General features: G+C 38.0%; 1 protein-coding gene across 1 annotated transcript in view; it reads left to right on the top strand.

The window, feature by feature from the left end:
• CPS1 (carbamoyl-phosphate synthase 1) overlaps nt 1–17,504 on the top strand; it is a 127,682-nt gene extending 110,178 nt beyond the window's left edge. Inside the window, exons 33-38 of the mRNA XM_019446110.2 lie at nt 2,542–2,616; nt 5,284–5,382; nt 13,067–13,126; nt 13,874–13,986; nt 15,532–15,661; nt 16,388–17,504. Of these exons, the coding sequence (XP_019301655.1) occupies nt 2,542–2,616; nt 5,284–5,382; nt 13,067–13,126; nt 13,874–13,986; nt 15,532–15,661; nt 16,388–16,486 (576 nt within the window). The 3' untranslated portion in view covers nt 16,487–17,504. The remainder of the gene's footprint in view (nt 1–2,541; nt 2,617–5,283; nt 5,383–13,066; nt 13,127–13,873; nt 13,987–15,531; nt 15,662–16,387) is intronic.
• Nucleotides 17,505–21,229: the final 3,725 nt, after the last annotated feature.

Below are 21,229 nucleotides of genomic sequence, written 5' to 3'. Positions count from 1 at the left end.
TAGATGTATCAGTATGCTCATGCACAGAGTATTTATTTATTTTTTTTATTTTTAATTTTCTTCGAGAGAGTACACGTGCACACATGCACAAGCCAGGGAGAGGCAAAAGGAGAGGGAGAGAGAGAGAGAGAGAGACAGAGACAGAGAGAGAGAGAGAGAGAGAGAGAGACAAAGAGAGACAGACAGACAGAGAGAGAGAGAGAGAGAATTCCAGTCAGGCTCCATGCTCAGCACAGAGCCCATCACAGGGCTTGATTCTATGACCCTGGGATCATGACCGAGCCAAGTCAAGAGTCAAATACTTAACCAACTGAGCCACTCAGGCGCCACCCCAATGCACAGAATATTTATAATTATGACCTTTACTTCATGGGGCAAGTATGAAGATTAGTGAGATATTATATAAATATATTTAAATATTTTAGAAAAAGCATACGATGGGGCTCCTGGGTGGCTCAGTCGGTTAAGCGTCCAACTTCGGCTCAGGTCATGATCTTACGGCTGGTGAGTTTGAGCCCCGCGTCGGGCTCTGTGCTGACAGCTCAGAGCCTGGAGCCTGTTTCAGATTCTGTGTCTCCCTCTCTCTCTCTGACCCTCCCCCGTTCATCCTCTGTCTCTCTCTGTCTCAAAAGTAAATAAACGTTTAAAAAAAAAAAAAAAGAAAAAGCATACGATGAAATTAACTTATATTGTGTGATGTATTTTTGTGATATTTACATTCTTTGGATGCCTTCAAAAGATTGCCATTCCTATATGTACTAGTGACCTCAACCATAATTGTGTTATAGCTGAGACCAACTTCTGACATTTACAGTGGAAGCTTTAAGTTGAAACTATAAATCAAAAAATATTTATTGATCTTACTTAACTCAATAATTTAGGATGCCTTGGGTTTTATAGTGCATTATTATATTGGGGACGGGTAGCACTTTATTCCTGGAGACTAATGACATGGCATAAATTGTTAAAGCTTTCAGTAGGAATTATACATAAGTAAAAATACATAGGACTATACATAGGTACAAATACATAGGATTTTTTTTTGTTTGAGACCAATAAGTAGAAGGCCCTGAAAAATATTTTTCCACTGGTAATTTATATATGAATTTCAATTTCATGTTTCTTTATTCATAGACAAGATATATACATACAATCACACACATCTGTGTATGAAACAATTGCCAGCTAAAAATGGTATTGAGAGATAGGTATGCATTTTTGAAAATGCACTGTATCTTTCAGTTTACAGCTTTCCTAATTACATTTATACGAGTCTTGACTTCTTTTTAAATTTTTATTAGTGTTTATTTATTTTTGAGAGAGAGTGAGACAGAGCACAAGTGGAGGAGGGGCAGAGAGAGAGAGGGAGACATAGAGTCTTGAAGCAGGCTCCAGGCTCTGAGCTGTCAGCTCAGAGCCCAACACGGGGCTCGAACTCGCGAACCATGAGATCATGACCTGAGCCGAAGTTGGATGCTTAATCGACTCAGCGACCCAGGCGCCCCATATGAATCTTGACTTCTTAAAAAAGAATTACTTGTCTGTGCTGACAGCTCAGAGCCTGGAGCCTGCTTCGGATGCTGTATCTCCCTGTCTCTCTGCTCCTCCCCCGCTCATGCTCTGTCTCTCTCTTTCTCTCTCTCTCTCTCTCTCTCCTTCAAAAATAAATAAAAACATTAAGAAAAATTAAAAAAGAAAGAACTACTTATTTATAGTCACTCTTAACATAGGCCTAGTGAGGTGGGTGGATGTCAACAGATGAGGGTACAGAGAAGCTGGAGTGCAGAAATGTATAATAACTTGACTAAGAATGACGTAGTGAAAGGACCCTGAACTAGAACTCCCAGGAGAATTTAGAAGGGTGCCAGAGTCAAAGGAAAAATAGTCCAGACTAGACAAATGGGTATATCAAGGAACAAGAATTAGGTTCTTAGTGAATTGCACTGATAAAATAATTGAAAAGGAAACACTCCTATCTATGTTCTAGTTCATATGAGAGTTCTGGGCCAAAGTGGTTCCGAAGCAGAATGTTTTCAAAGCTTTTTAAGAGGTGTCAACAACAGTTTCATGCTTTAGAAGTCATCTTACAGACAGACATTTCTGGCATGGTTGCTTGTTGCAAGTTCAAATGATCAGAAAAAGAAGAGGAATGTTTCAAAAGCCTACCAAGAAAAAAAATGTGTTTGAACTCTGTGTTTGGGGAAACCAATGCCCAGTAGACTTTGTTTGAATTCACTCCAATAAGAATATGTGTAGGCCAGATTAGAAACACTGGCCTAGACTGGTCACAGGGGCCCTATTTACAGAAATAATTTGTGATTATTTAACCCAAGTTTTTGGCCAAGAGCTCAAGAAATTCTTGGAACAGAGTTTTAAAGCTATTTTTCAAGTCAGATGCTTGGACCAAAGAAAGTTTTTACGTGTCTACCATAGCCTAAATGAATCCTATGAGAGACGGTTCGTTCACTAAATATATTTATCCTCTCTTATTCCTTTTATACCTTTCTCTCACATATTTTTCCTCCCCATTGTTTCTGACAGGCTCCAATGTTTTCTTGGCCCCGGTTGAGGGATGCTGACCCCATTCTGCGATGTGAAATGGCTTCCACTGGAGAGGTAACTAGTTAATGATCCTTGAACACTTTCATTAAAAGATTTCATACTTTGAAATCCATGGTTTTATGATCTGAATATAATGCAGTAAGTAAGCTATTAAGAAGTAAGGGGAATGCAAACTTCTGTTATCAGAGTAAGTCTGAAAGGGCCTAAGATTTTTCAGCTAAAGAAAAATCTTGTACTTTTATGGACCAGAGTTTAAATTTTCACCTATATTTGACTTGTGAATACAATATACGTGTTCCTAACTCATTTCCACATTACACATTGCAGCACAGCTTCCAAATATTTCTTTAGATGTCTAAGTAGATATCTCCTGGGTATTTCTGCTTTATTTTAAGGTCTCTGTGTAATAGTACTTCCCACCCTCACCCCTCATCCACTTGCTACTATGAAATTAGATCGTTGTATTTTTACTAGCAATATGTAGAATGATTGTACAGCATTAAAAAGATCATGGGCTTAAACACTGTGGAATCTGTAGATAAATGCAAAAATCCCAGAACAACTTTCAAAGCAACTTTAACCTCCTGGGGATTATCTAAAACCTATAATGGGATTGGCCACTGGATGTCCCTCTTCACTTGTGTTGGGACTCTTGTCGGCTGAAGGTTTCTTTAAGAATGTGAACTGTGTTTCTTGTAAAGAGCTGTCAGATTCTAGAGAGTTCCCTACATGTCAGTGTCAGGACATTTTATGAATCACCTAGCCCATGACAGACTTACTAGCTACAACCTTCAGATTCTCATCAGTGCACATCAGAGTGGCAACATCAGACTGTGAGGCATCCTTGTTTTTTTGCTATTAAGGAACACCTGAAAGGAGAAAAATATTTAATTGCAATACATACGTGATGTTTTATATGGTTGCCTGGTTACGAGCAGCATCTGTGCCAAGAAGGCAAGTGAGACAGGATGGCAGGCAGTGAGGAATAAATGGCTATCTTGTTTGTATTTGGATTAGAGATTACCTTCTTTTAGCTCCTTTGCTGCTGCGTTTAATTTAATAGTTGAGAAAACCTAACTTTAAAGTGATGGGCCTGCATTACATTTCTCAGCTGTTTAAGGAAATACCCTTCAGGTTCATCTCGATCTCATGGTTATTCAGTAGCAGGGCTGTTTTGGGCGGATCCAAGGTTCAGATCAGAAAGAGATCTGTTTTTCTTTGTGCTGTTTTCTCTAGTGCGGTAAACTTGTTTTCAATCCTATGTCCATTCTGCCTCCAGACGTACATTATTGGAGTTGTGGAAATAAGAAAATATGAAAGAATTAGAAACTCAGCTCACCTTTGTTGTATCTGTTTCAGAAGTATAGAGATCATTCTTCTTCCATGATTAGAGTCACACCTCCAAGTGTCACTGAATGTGATGTTACAAGGTCTATTTCATACCCGAAATGAGAATAATAATTCTAGCTGAGTGAAATCTCAGGCTTCAAAGAGACATTTTCAGTGTCCAAGTGGCTTGTTGTGGGGTTGAATAAACCTTTAGCTCTTGATCTAGCTATGGGTGTTTTATTTTCTCAGTGGCAAGGTGGGGATGGTAGTCCCAAGCTTGACTTGAATATCTGACCACGTTCTATGATTTTTTGTAGAAGATTGATGAAAACTCTTCTTTGTTGTTGTATCTGCTTTTATGATGTGATTGCCTGGTCCTATCACTAGAATTTGGGTTTCATTAACTTAGGTTGACATTACTTAAGCTAGTTGGCCATTAATTGACCAAAGAAAATGTTCACTGTTGAGTGAAAAGCAGCAGGTACTGGTGGTTGGCTGAAGGTCATAGTCATGAGAACATCCTTTTCACAGTAAGGGAGTCATTTGCTTCAAGAATGAATTTAGCCATCACCAATGTTATTTACTATAATGGTGGTTCTGTACCTGTGCCAAATGATGATATGCATGGCAGAATCTACTTCCATCATGCTCAAATATACCACTTGCTCTATAGTTATGGTGGCCATTTGACTTGTAGCTATATTGTAGCATAATTACCCTACATGAAACCTCTGCATATCCTAATATTATATGTTAGTTTGGAATTGTTTTTTGTTTGTTTGTTTGTTTGTTTGTTTGTTTTGTTTTGTTCTACCTATGGATGTGGTATTCAGAACTAGTAGCAGAGTATTTGGGTTCATTTTATGAAAATGATTTTTAAAAAAGGTCCTTTGAGATTTTCATGCATTTATTGAATTTCTCAGAAAACTTTCTCATAAGCTGTACAAAATGACTACTCACCAATTGATCAGTAGTTATGCATTTGTGCTACTGACCCATGAATTCATGCACTGTGGCATAGCATACATAACATATACTGTTATTTAAACATTAAGTCCATATTAACATTTGGTAACTCACCACATTATGGATCAGAAGCTGTGATTTGTGTCCAAATAACTCACAGTAGAATCCAGTTATGTTGCTCCATGGAGTGTTGTTGGATAGAGAAAGAATTGCTTATTCATTCATTATGCTTAATTAAAAACATAAGATACATCTGCCCCAGCCAGGCTTTTAATCCCAGGATTCAGACTGCATGGTCTTTGGGCAACTCAATAAAATCTAGCAAAGGAGTTTATGAATAAAGTGCTTTCTATTTGCATTTCTTTTTTTGGTAAGGGTTGTTGACTAGTATTGGCTTCTTTTTATTTTTTAATTTATTCCAAACAGGTGGCTTGCTTTGGTGAAGGCATTCATACAGCTTTCCTAAAGGCAATGCTTTCCACAGGCTTTAAGATACCCCAGAAAGGCATCCTGATTGGAATCCAGGTGAGTGGTTTGTGGTTGTGTGCACACCCCTGGGCACAGGCTAGGAGTGGCTGTGTCAAGGACCTTAACTGTAGTATAAAAGAGGGGAGATTTGTTCTAAGTTTCACTAAAGAAAACAGCAACTAATAGAAAAACTGGACACTTGTTCTCTATATGTTCCCTGAGTTTTTCCCTTTCCCACTGCGGCAGGCAATACAAATAAGTGCATAAATAAAAAGAACAGAAAGATAAAGTCTCTAGTGAAAAGGGTATTTGTTCTGAAAAGGATCTAGGATGCCTTAAAAAGGAGTCTCTTCTACTCCTTGGTTATATCTGTTATAGATGTTCTGCTCCTTGTTCTTCCTCCTTAGCCCCTGAACAAATGCTTTCCATAAAGTTGGGTCTCACCTCATCTTCTTCTCTCTGTCTCTAGCTCTTGGCTTTCCCCTTTGCCAACTCATGTCTGTGGTATCCACTGTTCTATCCATAGCTGTCAACTTTAAATCCTTATCCTCAGTCATCCCATATTTCCAACAATCTCCTGTATTGTTGGACCTCTATCTGGATGTCTCAAACCCAAATACTTCCAAGCTGAAGCTATATTATCCCTTCCCAACCTCTGTTCCTTTCTTCCTTACATTGATTCATTCACATTTCAATTTCTACTATAGATCTACAACTTACGGCGGGGTTATATCTCAATAAACTCATCACAAGTTGAAAATACCATGCATTTACTATACCTGCCCTACTGAGCATCACAGCTTAGTGTAGCCTACGTTGAAGTGTGCTCAGAACACTTCATGTCAGCCTACAGTGGGGCAGAATCATCTAACACAAAGGCTATTTGTAATAAAGTGTTAAATATCTCATGTAATTTACTGAATACTTTACTGGAAGTGAAAAGTAGAATGGTTATAAATGTATTGGCTATTTGCCCTCATGGTTGTATGGCTGACTGGGATCTGTTGCTGCCCTACATCCCAAAAGATTGACCTGCTGCACATTGCTAGCGTGGAAAAGATCAAAATTCAAAATTTGAAGTATGGTTTCTACTGAACGTGTATGGCTTTCACATGATTTTAAAGCTGAACTTTTTGAAGTTGAGGACTGCCTGTAAATGTCAAAGATCCAAAGCTGGAGAAGATGTGGGCATTATTTGAAGAATTTTCTCAGTCTGAAACTCCATGACTAATTGAAAGTTCTTGAAGATGAGTAACTTAATGGGCTTAAGAAAGTCAGCAGAGCCCACAATACACTCTGGAGGTTCTTGAAATATTATTATTTGGTAAAGTCTTCTAAGTCAAAGCAAGGTGAAATAATTATAAGAGAGCATCTTTATGCAATTAAAAGGGCATTATTGTTTTACTATGGCAAATCAAGTGGAAATCTTAGGGCAAAATGGTAGCTGGGAAACTTCTATTACTCCTTGGAATATTTATTGTAAGAATGTACAGACTGTTCTGTTTATAAATTTCCTGAAAAAATACTAAATGCTTCCCACCTGGTCATTCACTTACATTTGAGATTCGTAATTCTTGGATCATATAAAAACAATAGATGGTCTTATATATCACCCCTACTGTACTTGTAATAAGCTCAAACCCTGCATGGTTACATGAAAATTAATAACAAATATAATTCGAGCAGTACCAGGTATTCTCAAGTCAGTGGGTGATTATTATAGATACCATCTCATTAGGGTGTCTTAATATCAGTAAATTAGACTCTCGAGGCTGGATGGGTAGTGGCTTTGGAGAAGTTTCTGCAAAGAGCAACTTGGAATTTTGCTTCATAAAGATGCCAGAAGGGAGATGGTGAACAGTTAGAGCAGAGGCTAACGAAATGACTTGTAATTGTGAAGCTTAAGGGCAGTTTAGAGACACATCACACCATATGAGAGACTCATCATGTTATAAATGGGTACTCAGTCTTATTAAGTCACAAGTATGAGAGTATTTTCCCAACTTCCAGTTATGGCTTAAAGTTTAATGTGAGGCCTGGGGGCATTCAGAGGAGACCATGCCCTTAGTCCCCATCTTCACAACTAATCATAATAGTGCTAACATTTTAAAATACCAGTTTAAGAAGGCAGTGATGTATAAAATTGTGCCTTGTTTGGTTCCAGGGCTTCCAGGAAATATTAAGCAAAAATTAACTTGATCCCTCTGAAGTATTTGCGTGATTTTGGCATCAGTGAACTGAATTTTTTGCTTTGTAGGGGGGAAAAGAGGGTTGTGTAGGGTAAAAAGAGTTTTCTTAATGGAATGAGGTTCTGCCCATTGAATTTTTATCTTTCAGTACATTCTGTTTTAAAGAAATCAGTGTTCCAGCAGCTACACGCGTTCTTGCAAAGAACTTTTTTCCTGCGTATAAGTGCACATGCTTGGGCTTTAGATATGTATCTCTTTTAATTAAAAAGTTTAAAAAGCATATTTAAAGAAATTTTTGGTGTAAAATTATATTTAATAAAATATTTGTAGCTGTGGTAAAATCAATCGTCAGGAGGTGGACAAGAATCACTTTCTGACCTACTTAAATGGGAGGCACGGAAGAGCCGCCATTACCAGCAGTTATTGGCTGGCCCATCGTTACTATCTGGGGGATTTTCTTTGAGAGTGATTTTTAAAAACGCATAGGCATAAATTTAAGTGAACAATATGACAGAATATACTAACTAGAGATTTCATAGCTATAAAACCCACTGGGTATCTTCTTTGATAGAATGGAATGAACTCTAACGTCAGCCTTTTACCCAAACTTCATAGCAACTGTGGATGAAGTAATTAAGGTTCCATATTTTAGTATACATTGTACTTAAAAAAATAATTTTCTTTACTATGATTCAGCTTGGTCCAAATAATTTGTATAAACTCGTTTGAATATATATTTCAGAACTGACAAGGACCTAAAAAAGTACTGCTAATATATAAATGGGCATTAGGACCAGTAAATACAAAGGGATGCATTTAGTTGAGGCACTTAATAAAGTTCTAAGAAAGGAATCCACAACTGTATTTTGATTTCTTAAGATTCTCATTTGTTCAGCCTAATGCTGTGTAGACTTTTCTCACAGAAGAACGCTGGTAGCCAGCACCGCTGCAGTTAATTTGCTTTATTCCTTCATGTATAAATGAGGAGGGTGGTCGATACCTGTCCCATTTATTTGAAGTAAAGGTCTTCTTTTCTCTTTATCTCCCCACCCTGCCCGAGCTTCCTGCTATGAATAGGAAGATTTAATTGAAGATACCTTAACTTATTAATATTCACAATAGGTTGCAAGAGAAAGCTGGGGGAAAAGAGAACTATGGAGGAGAGATAAAAGTAACTCTGAGCCAGGCAACATTTTTTCTTAATTTTGGTAGTTTAACACATATTATAAATAGTAAATCATTACTAGCAAGTATCAGCCACTTCTCAACATTTAGTAGAGTGTGTGTGTGTGTGTGTGTGTGTGTGTGTTGTGTGTGTGTGTGTGTTGGAGGGGGAGGGCACACACATGCTAATTTGTTATATTGCAATCTTCCTAACTTCTTATTTCTCTTCTCTTTCCCACCCTACTCCTTTACACACATGGACCCTCTGTTTCTGCTCCTCCCAAAGTTAAATCCTATGGGTCGAATTACCTGGGGAATTTGAAATATTCATAACATCAATTGCATATAACTAGAACTTAAGAGGAAAAGGAATCAAGATTTAGATTTTGTCAAAGGATTCTTGTCAGCTTAACTGTTACATGCACTGGGTCTCTAACAAGAGGCTTTCCATAGGCCTAGCTCCTAACATAAGAAAGGCATAATGCAGGTTTATATGACAACAAAATCATCTTTGATTTTCCTGCAGTATTTCCAGCCTCCTTTCATCCCATCAGGATTTATTTTTAGTTGCTATGAGTAGGCAATCTGTCTTGTTTTGAAGTTTTCTGGAACACCCTTTAACAATAAATGATTTACTCTAGAGTAGATCAAGAGCGCTCACTGTTTTTCCCCCTCTGATTGGGCTATTCAGTGATGTTTGTGGAGTGGCGAGCACCATCCTGACATCTGCACTTCAGCATTGCTCAGAAACACAAAGCAAGCATTTTATTTGAAAAAGACAACTCCAAGTGACATGAATAACCTTTTATCTTCAATACAGAATCATTAGGAACAACCATAGCGTTGTCGATGCAGACGTCCCTGTAGAGTCCGCAGGCACCACACAATATTAACTTGGCTTTCTGTTCTGCAGCCAGAAGTTGGAGTAATGTGAAAATGATAATTGGAGGAAATATATATATATTTTTTTCACTTTTAAAGGACTTTCCTTCTTATAAACATTTTCCAGGAAATAAATCAGTTTGTACTTTTCACCTTTAGTAACAAATGGTTTCTTACCCAGGTATTTTCAATCAGCTATTAAATCTGGGGCTACTCAGATGCAAGCTGACAGACGTAATTTCTTTTTGTAGAGAGGCTGTTTTATGTGTCACAAGTGTTCAATACATGTTTGATAGAAGTTTATAATGTGGCTATGAAAGCCAACACCCTAGACCAGAAGGCAGAGTGGTTCCCCGGCTGGGAACTGCCAATACTGTCATGTTGGATATTTATCTTTTCCACTTGGGGGACAGCATTGAAACAGCTCCATAATGAGGTTCTGACTGGTGTCTGCAGGTCTTAGAGGACTTGCTGACTTATTTTACTTTAAAATAGAAAAGAAAAAAAAATTACATTCTGGTACTCCTTCCTCAACATTTTTCACTGTGACTTTGGCCAAGGTTAATGCATCTTCACCTCAAATTACAAAATGAGTGAAGGATGGTTCTCCTATTCCCTCTTCCCTCCTATTCCCTCCCTATTCCTACTCCTATTCCTAAACTCCAAGTGCATCAAAATCACCTGGAGGGTTTGATAAAATGCAGATTACTGGGATTCACTCTGAGAGTTCCTGCTTCCATAGATCTGAGGCAGGGCTCAAACTTTTATATTTTAAACAAATTCCTAGGTGATGCTGATTTCCCAGGGAACTGCATTTTGAGAACCGCTGTTCTTGTGAAATGATATTTTAGACAATGGTTTCAATGTTATCACATGACCATATATTATTAGTGAGATTTTTCTTGGGGGAAAACTTAAGAAATTGAGAATGGTTCATATTATTAAGGTATTCATATATTATGAATGTATTAGTTAATAAGTTGGACAAATTTATGTTGAAACTTAAAAAAAATTTTTTAAATGTTTACTTATTTTTGACACAGAGAGAAACAGAGCATGAGCAGGGGAGGGACAGAGAGAGAGAGAGAGAGAGAGAGAGAGAGAGAGAGAGGCACAGAATCTGAAACAGGCTCTAGGCTCTGAGCTGTCAGCACAGAACGTGATGCAGGGCTCGAACTCACGAACCACGAGATCATGACCTAAGCTGAAGCTGGACGCTTAACCAACTGAGCCACCCAGGCACCCCCTGTTGAATCTTCTAATGTGTTTTGGTGCTGACTTAAGTGTGTCTTGTGTTTAGCAGAAGATCACACTTCCAAATTAGAGAGATTTTTCCAAATTAGAGAGATTTGACAAAATTCAGAAGTTCATTTAGAATATTGCATGCATATTTACTGTGTTTCAAGGAACCTTAAAACTTGAAGAAAACCTAAAATGCCATCTAATTCAGTCCCTTGCTTTCCGAGCAGAATCAAACTTGAAAAATGATTGTCCTATTCTTCTGTCTAACCTGTTCTTAAAGAGACTGCCACATACCTCATTAAATTGCTCTAAAGCCATTGAGTTACTCTCTGATTTTATACTTATTTAGTTTCTTTTATTTATGTCTAGCCATAAGCTTCTTGCATCTAAGGCCTATTTCTTCCTGTCTGGTCTCAAGCAGGAGTGGAGAGCTACTATCCTGGGCATGGTTACAATTCGTGTTCTAGAAGACTGTCATGAATAACCCCTGAGCCTGCCTTAGCCGAGATTCATCCAGTTGCATTTATCTTTTCTATTTGCCAATAGTTTCCTCTCATAAAACTGCAGTTCTGGGATCGAGAGGGCCAAAATCTTAAAGAATTTTATATTTGAACACAGTCTTTGGAGTCTTTTCCTAGGATTTAGATCTGTTCTCAGAAAGCCTCTGAAAGTAAATATTAGAAGGTTTTATGGGCTGAACATTATCAAAATTGTACAAGGATCTTGATATGTTTTGTTATTGCAATTCTTAGTTTCTCTGCGACTCTGAAATAAGATAATCTCCATGATATTTTTTAGCCATGACTAATATGGTTTCTAAATAGATTATAAAACATTTACTGAAGTAACCAAATTATTTCAACTGTTTACCAACTTTTTACAAGGGAAGACAGCCAAAGTGTTTTCATTTAAGGCAGAATAGATATGTTTTTAACTGTGTATGATTTTCATATTCCAGTTAGCTCACTTAGGCATTCAAGTTAATGAAGTCAAGGTAAGGGGTTGACTTTTGGGTAGGCCACTTAGCTTTTTTTTTTCCTTTCACCCTGACCACTGTCTTGCAAATACTGGCTAGTGGTCACAGGAAGGAGGTAAGCCTAGGCAGGACCTGGAAACTAGATGGGTCCAGCTGAGACTCTAGGAAGTTCACAGCAAGGGACTCTAAGAAAATATCTGAACAGTGAGAGAGAGAACATCAGGGAAGCCTGTCTGGAGGTATAATATAAGTGAGGAGGAAGTTGGCTTGTATTTGAAGTGTGACAACCAGTAGAGGAAGCCAGGCTTGGAAACTAGGGTGCAGGGACAGGAATCTAGTCTCTGACAGGTTGAAAAAATAAATATTTTAATAATAATAATAATAATTAATACTTAATGAGAACTATTAATGGACAGGTAACTGTGTTAAGCTACTGCACTAACATTTAAGTAATGTTTACTTATAAATTAACTCATCAAATACAATGACCCTGTGACACAGATAATTGTTACTATTCCCATTTAACAGATGAGGAAAGTATATCAGAGAGGTTAAGTAAGTTGCTCAAGGTCACACAGTTTGTTGTAGAGCCCCAAGAAATAGATACACTACTACCTCACTGCTGTTTTAAAAATGAAGAAATCGAGATTCAAGACATTAACTTTTCTAAGAACGCACTAAAAATGAATGGGAAAGCCAGGATCTGAAATGCAGCCTAGTGTCTCCAGAGCCCATTTGTTTACTCTTTACCTTAGAATTAATGCAAAACTGAGTTCCAAATGGTTGACCTATTGCAGGGAGGTATGCGCAAGCTGCTAGGACACAGCCTAGTTACCTAAGAGCAGGACTGAGTTTGAATTCAGCAATTAGAACAGGCTGAGCAGGCAGAAGAGTCAGCAATGCTGACCTAGTATTGATCGCCTAACCCAGCTGTCCTTAAATTCTCCCTGACCAGAGGAAGCATCTGTGTAGGGCTGGGGCGGATCTTAATATGCAGACAGAGACTAAGTGGACTAAGTAGAGAGTGGAAGAATTTGAGGGCAAGGTGAAAAGTAAGACTGTAGAGAGCAAGACAACGTGGGTGTAATCTCATTTATATGGGGAAATGAGAACTCATACTCACTATAGGAGAGCTAAAGGATCAAACTTGTCACTTTTGAATATCAAGCACCTGACAACATAGGGACTTGCCTTTTACAGTGTCCCGCCCGAGAGAATACCATACATATGACTCAAAAAAGAGCAATATATCCAGAAAGTGAATTTTGTTAATTTCTTTTCATTGCAGCAATCATTCCGTCCCAAATTCCTTGGTGTGGCTGAACAGTTGCACAACGAAGGCTTCAAGGTATGTGATATTAAGTTTTTCAAGTTGTTTTCTGTAAGCATTGAAATCTATTCACAAAAGCGAATTATTAATGAATCATAGGGAATGAAATAGCTCAAAACATATTCTTTCAACTTGAGAGGTATAACTAACTTGACAGTTTCAAAACTTCAATAGAATAAAATAATTAGAAAGACTAGTTTTAAGTTCTCACAAAATTACCATAAATTCCGTAGAAGTTGCCAGCTAAAAGCTTAGAACGTTTAGTTTGCACAGAATTGGGACAAAGTTTCAGTGCATTTCCAATGTATTGTTCCTTTTTCCATTTCTTGTTTCCATATGAAGTCGTATGGAAATGACTGCAGCAGTTAAAGCCAAAACTCCTCTGCCACAAATGCCTCACACAAAGCCTGGTTCAGTAAAATAAAACAATTCCCAAGGCTCAGAGTGGGCCTATGGTCATGGAGCTTTGTTGATCTGATAACAATGAATCCTCAGCCATGAATAATTCTTCATTTTTCTCCTCTACAAAAGCAGTTACAATTGAGGTTATTAAATTTTTCCTTAGTGCAAATATTTTTAAAATATTTAAAGTGCCCATGACTCTGGACAGTGAGTCCAAATCTCTATTCATGGGATCATTGCTTCTCATATACACCATTTTCTTCTACCTTATGTTTTAAATGATATGTGTGTCCCAGTAGGCTTCTTTGCTCCATGAAAGCCTCCCCTGTGATACACTAGCTGACTTTTCCATTTTAAATGCAGCTCTTTGCCACGGAAGCGACGTCGGACTGGCTCAATGCCAACAATGTCCCTGCCACCCCAGTGGCATGGCCGTCTCAGGAAGGACAGAATCCCAGCCTCTCTTCCATCAGAAAGTAAGAACTGGGCAGAGATTTCTGAGATTACAAAATGGATAGAGGATTAACTTTGGGAACTAGTATGATGTGAATATTTCACCCTATCCTATTGCAAGTCTTCTAAAAGTCCTCTTAGCCAATTTCAGATGAATAAATCTGTGGACTATAGGAAAGTTTCATTCTCATGAACTTGGCTGTTACTGTAACACATGATGCCATATGTGTGCATGGTGATACACAGCATCTTTCAAAATATTTTCTAGTAAAGATGCTTTCCTTGATGGACACCAGGAATTCAGTAATGAGAATCACAGACATGAAGAATGTAATGAAGCACCTTATGTCTTACATTGAATTGTATCGTAGATAGATGTGAATATCAAGTGTAAGATTGACCAGCTGCATTTCACTGAGTTTGTGCATCAATAAATTAGTCAATTTATTGAGCACTTGCTGTATGCAGGAGACTACGGTGAGTGCTAGAAAAACACCATCCTTTGAATTACCTAACTTACCATTTTTTGATCAGGTTGGTTATTATGCCTTAGGCTATGTCATCATTAGGTGTTGTAAGACTTATTATTTTAGTGCACTATGTGAGCCTTCAGGAACACCATTACATCAACACTTATAGACGTATATAGCATGGGAACCTAAGAGATAATTCTCAGTTGTTCCAGGATATTACAGTCTTTTGAATGGCTACCATTTATTGGGGCTCTTAAGAAGGCATACCATTTGCTAGGGCTCTTAAGAAGGCAACCTACAAATTATTATCAAATTAGTAAAAGAAGGGCAAATTGTTCAGACCTTAGTAGACTTCCAATGATGCTATAAGCACTTGGTTAGGACTTTGTAAAACAATTAGCACTTCTTCATGCTTTTGACATTTAAATGTCTCCTGGTATGTGTAGCAACCCAGCAACAGAATGTCAAATGGGTTAATTCAAACTCAGGTGACCTGTGTTCTCATACCATTAGCTGAGAGACACTGGGAAGCAGGCAGTGAAGTGGTGGTCTGGGGGGGTGGAACAGACTTCAGTGCTGGAGAAATCACCTCCTTGTAAAATAAGTAAATATCTATCAAATTACTAACTCTTCTGGGGTGCCTGGGTGACTCAGTCGGTTAAGCTTCCGACTTCGGCTCAGGTCATGATCTCTTGGTTCATGAGTTCGAGCCCAGCATCGGGCTCAGTATCTCCCTCTCTCTCTGCCCCTCCCCTGCTCGCATTCTCTCTCTCTCTCTCCAAAATGAATAAACATTACAATCTTTTTTTAATTACCAATTCTTCTACGGATAGATAGCATTTTAAAAAGAAAAGCCTTTCCATTTAATTAGTTAGATTTTCACTAGAATTCTTTCAAGAACACAATAAAATATTGTAACCCCAAAATGAGTGTAATTTGAGCATCCATTAGTGATGGAGAAGGGCAGGTGGCCATCAACTCAGTACGACATTGACTTGAATGGCATCAGAGAACGATGACGTTAGTATTTTCAAAACTAATTATAAAATGTACATGGTCACCTGCAAACTTTTGTTTTTTGGATTATTCTTCCAGACTGATTAGAGATGGCAGCATTGACCTGGTGATTAACCTCCCCAATAATAACACTAAGTTTGTCCATGATAATTATGTGATTCGGAGGACAGCTGTTGACAGTGGTATTGCTCTCCTCACTAATTTCCAGGTATGTTCTTTTTTTTCTCAAATAGAGCTATATGCAGCTTTTTATATCTGTGCCTTCCTGAAGCCGCTCATCAGTATCTGCACATCCCCCTTCTCCCTTTCTCGTAGCATTTAGAATGGAGTAGAATTTTTAAGTAGAATCTAAAATAACGGTGCTACGATGGTGGGTCATGGCCTAACTGAGACAGTTGGTGATAAAGCAATTGAGATAATCAAAAGCCACAGATAGGCATGCTCTCCCATTAGCCATATGATTATTTTTAAAATAGAAAGTGTGGTGTGGCATGGAATAAAGATACAAACTTTTATTGAATTGTTTCTAAATGAAAGCCACCACATAAGAGCAAGATGTTAATGATAATTGAGGATCCACATATAGTGCAAACACTAGTCCAATTCACTGAAAATGATCACACGAGGTATATTTAGTTCCACTTGGATATGTCCCACCAAATGTGTCACCTACTGCAAGACTCATTAACTTTCTACCCATCATATTTTTTCCCCCTGAGTCAGTTTAACCCCCCGGGGAGTTGAGTGGCGGGGTAGGTATATTCAGGGTAAGGTCTGAGATACAGGAGAAAGTCCCAAATAGATAAAAATTTTTGTGTCCTTCATCATATGTCCCTTTGGAAATTAGGAGCAGAAACTGACCTTTCACTCGTGCTTCATTAAATGTTCATTTTCGTGTCATGTGGGTCTCTAAGCTTCCTACCCTTGTTTTCAGGTGACCAAACTTTTTGCTGAAGCTGTGCAGAAATCTCGCAACGTGGACTCCAAGAGTCTTTTCCACTACAGGCAGTACAGTGCTGGGAAAATGGCGTAGAGAAATAGACACCCAGCTCCCTCTGAAATCAACCCAAGCCACACTGTATCTAAAGGAACTGATTCCCAACTGTCTTCCACAGAGACAATACTGATACTAAACTATTTGAGTTCACTTGGTTATGCCTTAATGTTCTTTTCTTTCACGATTAAATTGTTGTCAGTCACTTTTTACAAACCTTACTTAAACTCCTTCCTAAAGAACTTGTTCTTCATGAGAATTCATCTATTTCCTAATGCCTTACTTTTGGTGGGCTACACTTAACCTACGTGCTTATTTGCAGCTAACATTTTATGGTGCTGATTAACAATGATCAAGGTAGAAAAAGTTGCTGCTCTATCTTCTGAACTATTACTATACGCACTTTCAAGACTCTATTGTCATTGCTTCTAAATAGCATCTGCCACCCTCAGGACATTTTTAACAAGGCAGAATACTATAACAATTTGTGAACATGAAATATGGATTTAATGTACGAATCCCTTCATCCTGATGTTTGTGTAATGTACCTTTTTGAAAATTATTCTCAATTATCTGGCTCATCCAGGAACATCATTATCCCTTTTTACAGTACTGAATTTGAGAAGTGACAGAGGTCTTTAACATATGGATTTCCTTAAAGGACACTGGTTTGCAGTTTTGTGTTTTGGAGTATGTCAGCAGATGGAGTATCTCAGCAGATACCGCTGAGGTGGTTTTTGTTCTTGTTTTCTTTTGGATTTTAACCTGAGCCAAGTGAAATCTTCAGACTGATGCCATGTCTCCCCACCTCCTCTCCCCTGCCAACTTTGGAATAACTTGGAAGTTAGGTCAGTTCCATTCAGATTATGGATTTCTGTTGATCTACTGAACCCTAGACTGCGCTATGAATTCCACACATTTCAAGCATAAGATCCCCATTCCTTCTGCATACAAGAAAAATCCTGCCTGCAGGGCAACCTATGTCACTTTTAAACTTTTTGTGTTATTACAAGTGCTCTAATTGTAAACTTTTAAATAAAATGCTATTAAGAGGCAATACAGTTGTATTCTTGCATTTATTTTATTTTATTTTTTTTAACATTGATATACAAAGTCAGTTCACTTCTCTGATGAAACAGGGTTTGGGGCCAGGATCACGTCACTTTCTTTTTTTCTATACAAAGCCATGTAAGATATGAATGAGCAAATTAAAATAAAAAATAATGACACCCAAACTGTTTCATTTTTTTGTTCCCCACCTTATTTATAAGTATCATTAAAATTTTTATTATGTTGTTATGTGGTTATATGTTATCTTTGATCTGGATCCTTTCAAATATCTACAAACACACACACACACACTATATATATATATATATATACTATATACTATATACTATATACTATATACTATATATAGTGTATATATATATATATACTATATATATATATAGTGTGTGTGTGTGTATATATATATATATATATATGTAATAAACATTTAAACAAACGCCTTGCAAAACACAGAGAGAAATACTTGAACCCCAACAGAGAGGCTGCTCCATATTGCCTGCCGGAGATAGTGCTAAGGGCCACAGTGAAGCCATACTCAGAAATACCGCCTAAAATGAGGCTTTGTGAAGGTCCTAAGATAATGATGACATAATAGCTTCTATCCCTTCGGTCTCACCCTACAGTCAAGGAATCACCACTTGATATAGATCTACATGAGGGCTTTTCAAATTCGTTTTCTCCTTATTTCCTCCTTGTTACCACTGTGGTTGAGACTTTCCTTACTTCTTCCCTCTAATATTGAAATAATGTACTCCCTGAGCATCCCTTCATTCATTTGCCTGAAAATACTTAGTGAAGTGTCTCCAAGGGTTGGTGTTGGATATACCATTATCCCTCCTCCTGTCATTCTAGTACTTCTCTGATACTATACCACTTATCACACCACCATAATAACTAGCATCATGGGGTATATGCTATTCCTCAAGCAGTTCTAAGCACTTAACATGATTTAACCCATTTAATCTTCAAAATATCCCTATGAGTGGGTGCCGTCATCTCCACATTACAAATAAATGGAGGCAAACAAAAGTTAAATAACATTCCCAAGGTCACACAAAATTCAGTCTCGCTTGTATTTCTTATAATGGAGACAAACATGTAAAAATAATACGTTTCTCACACTGAAGACAGACTTAACTTGCCTGCAGAGATCAGGGAAAGGCTTTTCTGGGGAGATGGCCTCCTGTTGTCTTGAACAGCGTGTCATAGTTCCCCAGGCAGACTGAAGGATGAGGGCAACCACTGGAGGAAATTACAAGTAATTTGGTATGACTGGAGCTCAGGGTATGTGTGGAGAAAGCAAGGGGCAAAAGCAGAGGTTGGACTCTTGGTTATGCATGTTTAAGCCACATGTAAGTTTAAAAAAAAATTAATGTTTATATTTGAGAGAGAGAGAGAGAGAGACAGAGTGCAAGTGGGGGAGGGGCAGAAAGAGAGGGAGACACAGAATCCAAAGCAAGCTCCAGGCTCTGAGCTGTCAGCACAGAGTGTGACACAGGGCTTGAGCTCACGAACTGCGAGACCATGACCTGAGCCGAAGTGGGATGCTTAACTGAATGAGCCATCCAGGCACCCCCACATGTAAAGTTTAAAAATATTGTTTGTAAGTAATTTTGGACCTAAAAAATTGTAAAAATAGGGGCACCTGGGTGGTTTGTTTAGTTGGTTGAGTCTGACTCGATTTCAGCTCGGGTCATGAATCCAGGGTGATGGGATTGAGACCCTCACCTGGTTCTGCCCTGAAGATGGAGACTGCTTAAGATTCCCTCTCTCAATCTCTCTCTCTCTCTCTCTCTCTCTCTCTCTCTCTCCCTCTGCCCCTCTCCTCTTGTGAGTGCTTGCTCTCTCTAAAAAAAATTGCAAAAATAATTGTACACTCTACCCAGATATACCTATTGGTAATATTTTACCTCATTTACTTTTCTTCTGTTTTTTTTTTTTTTTAAGTAAGCTCTATACCTAACATGGGTCCTGAACTCATGACCCTGAGATTGTTACAAGCTATATTAACTGAGCCAGACAGGCACCCCTATTATTACTTTACCATCTGTCTATTATCTATCTATCTATCTATCTATCTATCAGCTATCTATCATCTATCTACATATCAATCATCATCAGTCTCTATCTAACACGCACACAGAGGAAGAGAAAAAGTACACTTCAACTAAAAGTAATCAGGTTGCTAGAGACCAGTCTAGAAATGTAACTCATATTTTGTTGAAATTACTAAACATTTGAAGTAATAGTTAAGATTTGTACTGTGGGACTTTAATAAATGTTCTTACTTTTTATATTAATTTGAACAGGCTATTTGTAAAATACAGTAAGATGAGAAGAGTAATAATAATGAATCAAACGGCATTGTTCCTAAATAAAGCCCATATTTTTGTTGGTGAAATAAAGGGTCTTTGGAAAACAGAAGACAAGATATGTATTCTCTCCCTTGTGCTGATATGAAATTACATTAGTTTTTGTGTTTGTTAACTTTATGTTTTCTAATGTTTCACACTTAAGATTTAAGTACACGTAAACCATGCAAAATTGAGAGCTTTAGTCGGAAGAGGGAAATGCAAGAAAACGGAAGCAGATTTGTGTTCAGATTTGGCAAGGTTTTGTCCTTTTGGAACATTTTTATTCTTTCATATAAACAGGTTAACACAATGTTTAAAAGTCTGAATCTGTTATACATCACAAGTGCAGACAACATAGGAGCTATGTCTGTGGAGCTGAATAGAAAATCGAAGTCGCTTTTCCCATACGGAGAATTTAATAGCGGGCAAGGGGGACCAGCTGAACTGGGTGGGGAGAAAGGAGCTCAGCCAGCTTGTGGAATGAAGAAGAGGAATAAAGAATGATTCGTTTATAGATTTAGGATTTTATGGCTTTGGAAAGGTAGGTAAAATATTTTAACTGTACTTCTGTCCAACTTTCCTCTTAAACAGCATTCCTCCTGGAAACTTTTAAAAACAGCTACACCATTCATTTATCTCAACAGCTGGAGGTACTTGAACTTCAGCTTCTACAGTGTCCACAGCCTCTTGAACAATGAAAGTGGAAATTATCAGAGAAACAAACCATGGCTGAATGCAGTGAAGTGCTCTGTAATTACACACCAGTATTACTACATGACTGCTGGTGCCCGCCTCCCCTCCCCCCCCCGCAGGCACAGGTGCCATAAATGCTCACAGACACCCAATCAAATCTACAAAGACCTTTCATTACGTATCATTTGAGACACTCTTAGCTTGAAAAAGACTAGCTCAACTTTCCCTTCTTTCTCTTACTGCTTCTTTTCCCTTTGTTCTTATACATAAAAATTCCATTTTCCTAATGAATATTACTGTGTTATTTTATGAGAAGTTGGTGCAGTTGGTGAGAGTGGAGGTAATGTGGCAGGGGGGAAGAATGTCTATCCTCCTCCCAAGTGGCTCCCAGGGCTCTGTGAAAAATTGGTAATAATCGTCCCCACTTCTCTTGTGCATAATGTAGGGTACAAGGGTTCCAGAAAGAGTTTAAGTACCTACAGCTGTTGTGATCAATGCAGTAATGAGGAAAAAAAAAACCTCAGCAAGTCAAAATTAGCACCATTTGTGCATGCTTCTTGTGGCTTAAAGATCATTTTTTGAGTCTTTACAACTTTCATTTTATAAAGGACTTGTAGCCACAAAGAAAACTATTGATTGTTGACCAAAACAAAACAAAAAAAAT

Source organism: Panthera pardus, unplaced genomic scaffold, assembly GCF_024362965.1.
Source record: "Panthera pardus isolate Hobbes unplaced genomic scaffold, ASM2436296v1 HiC_scaffold_10, whole genome shotgun sequence".
NCBI classification, from domain to species: domain Eukaryota; kingdom Metazoa; phylum Chordata; class Mammalia; order Carnivora; family Felidae; genus Panthera; species Panthera pardus.
This window is presented reverse-complemented; position numbering and strand designations above follow the sequence as displayed.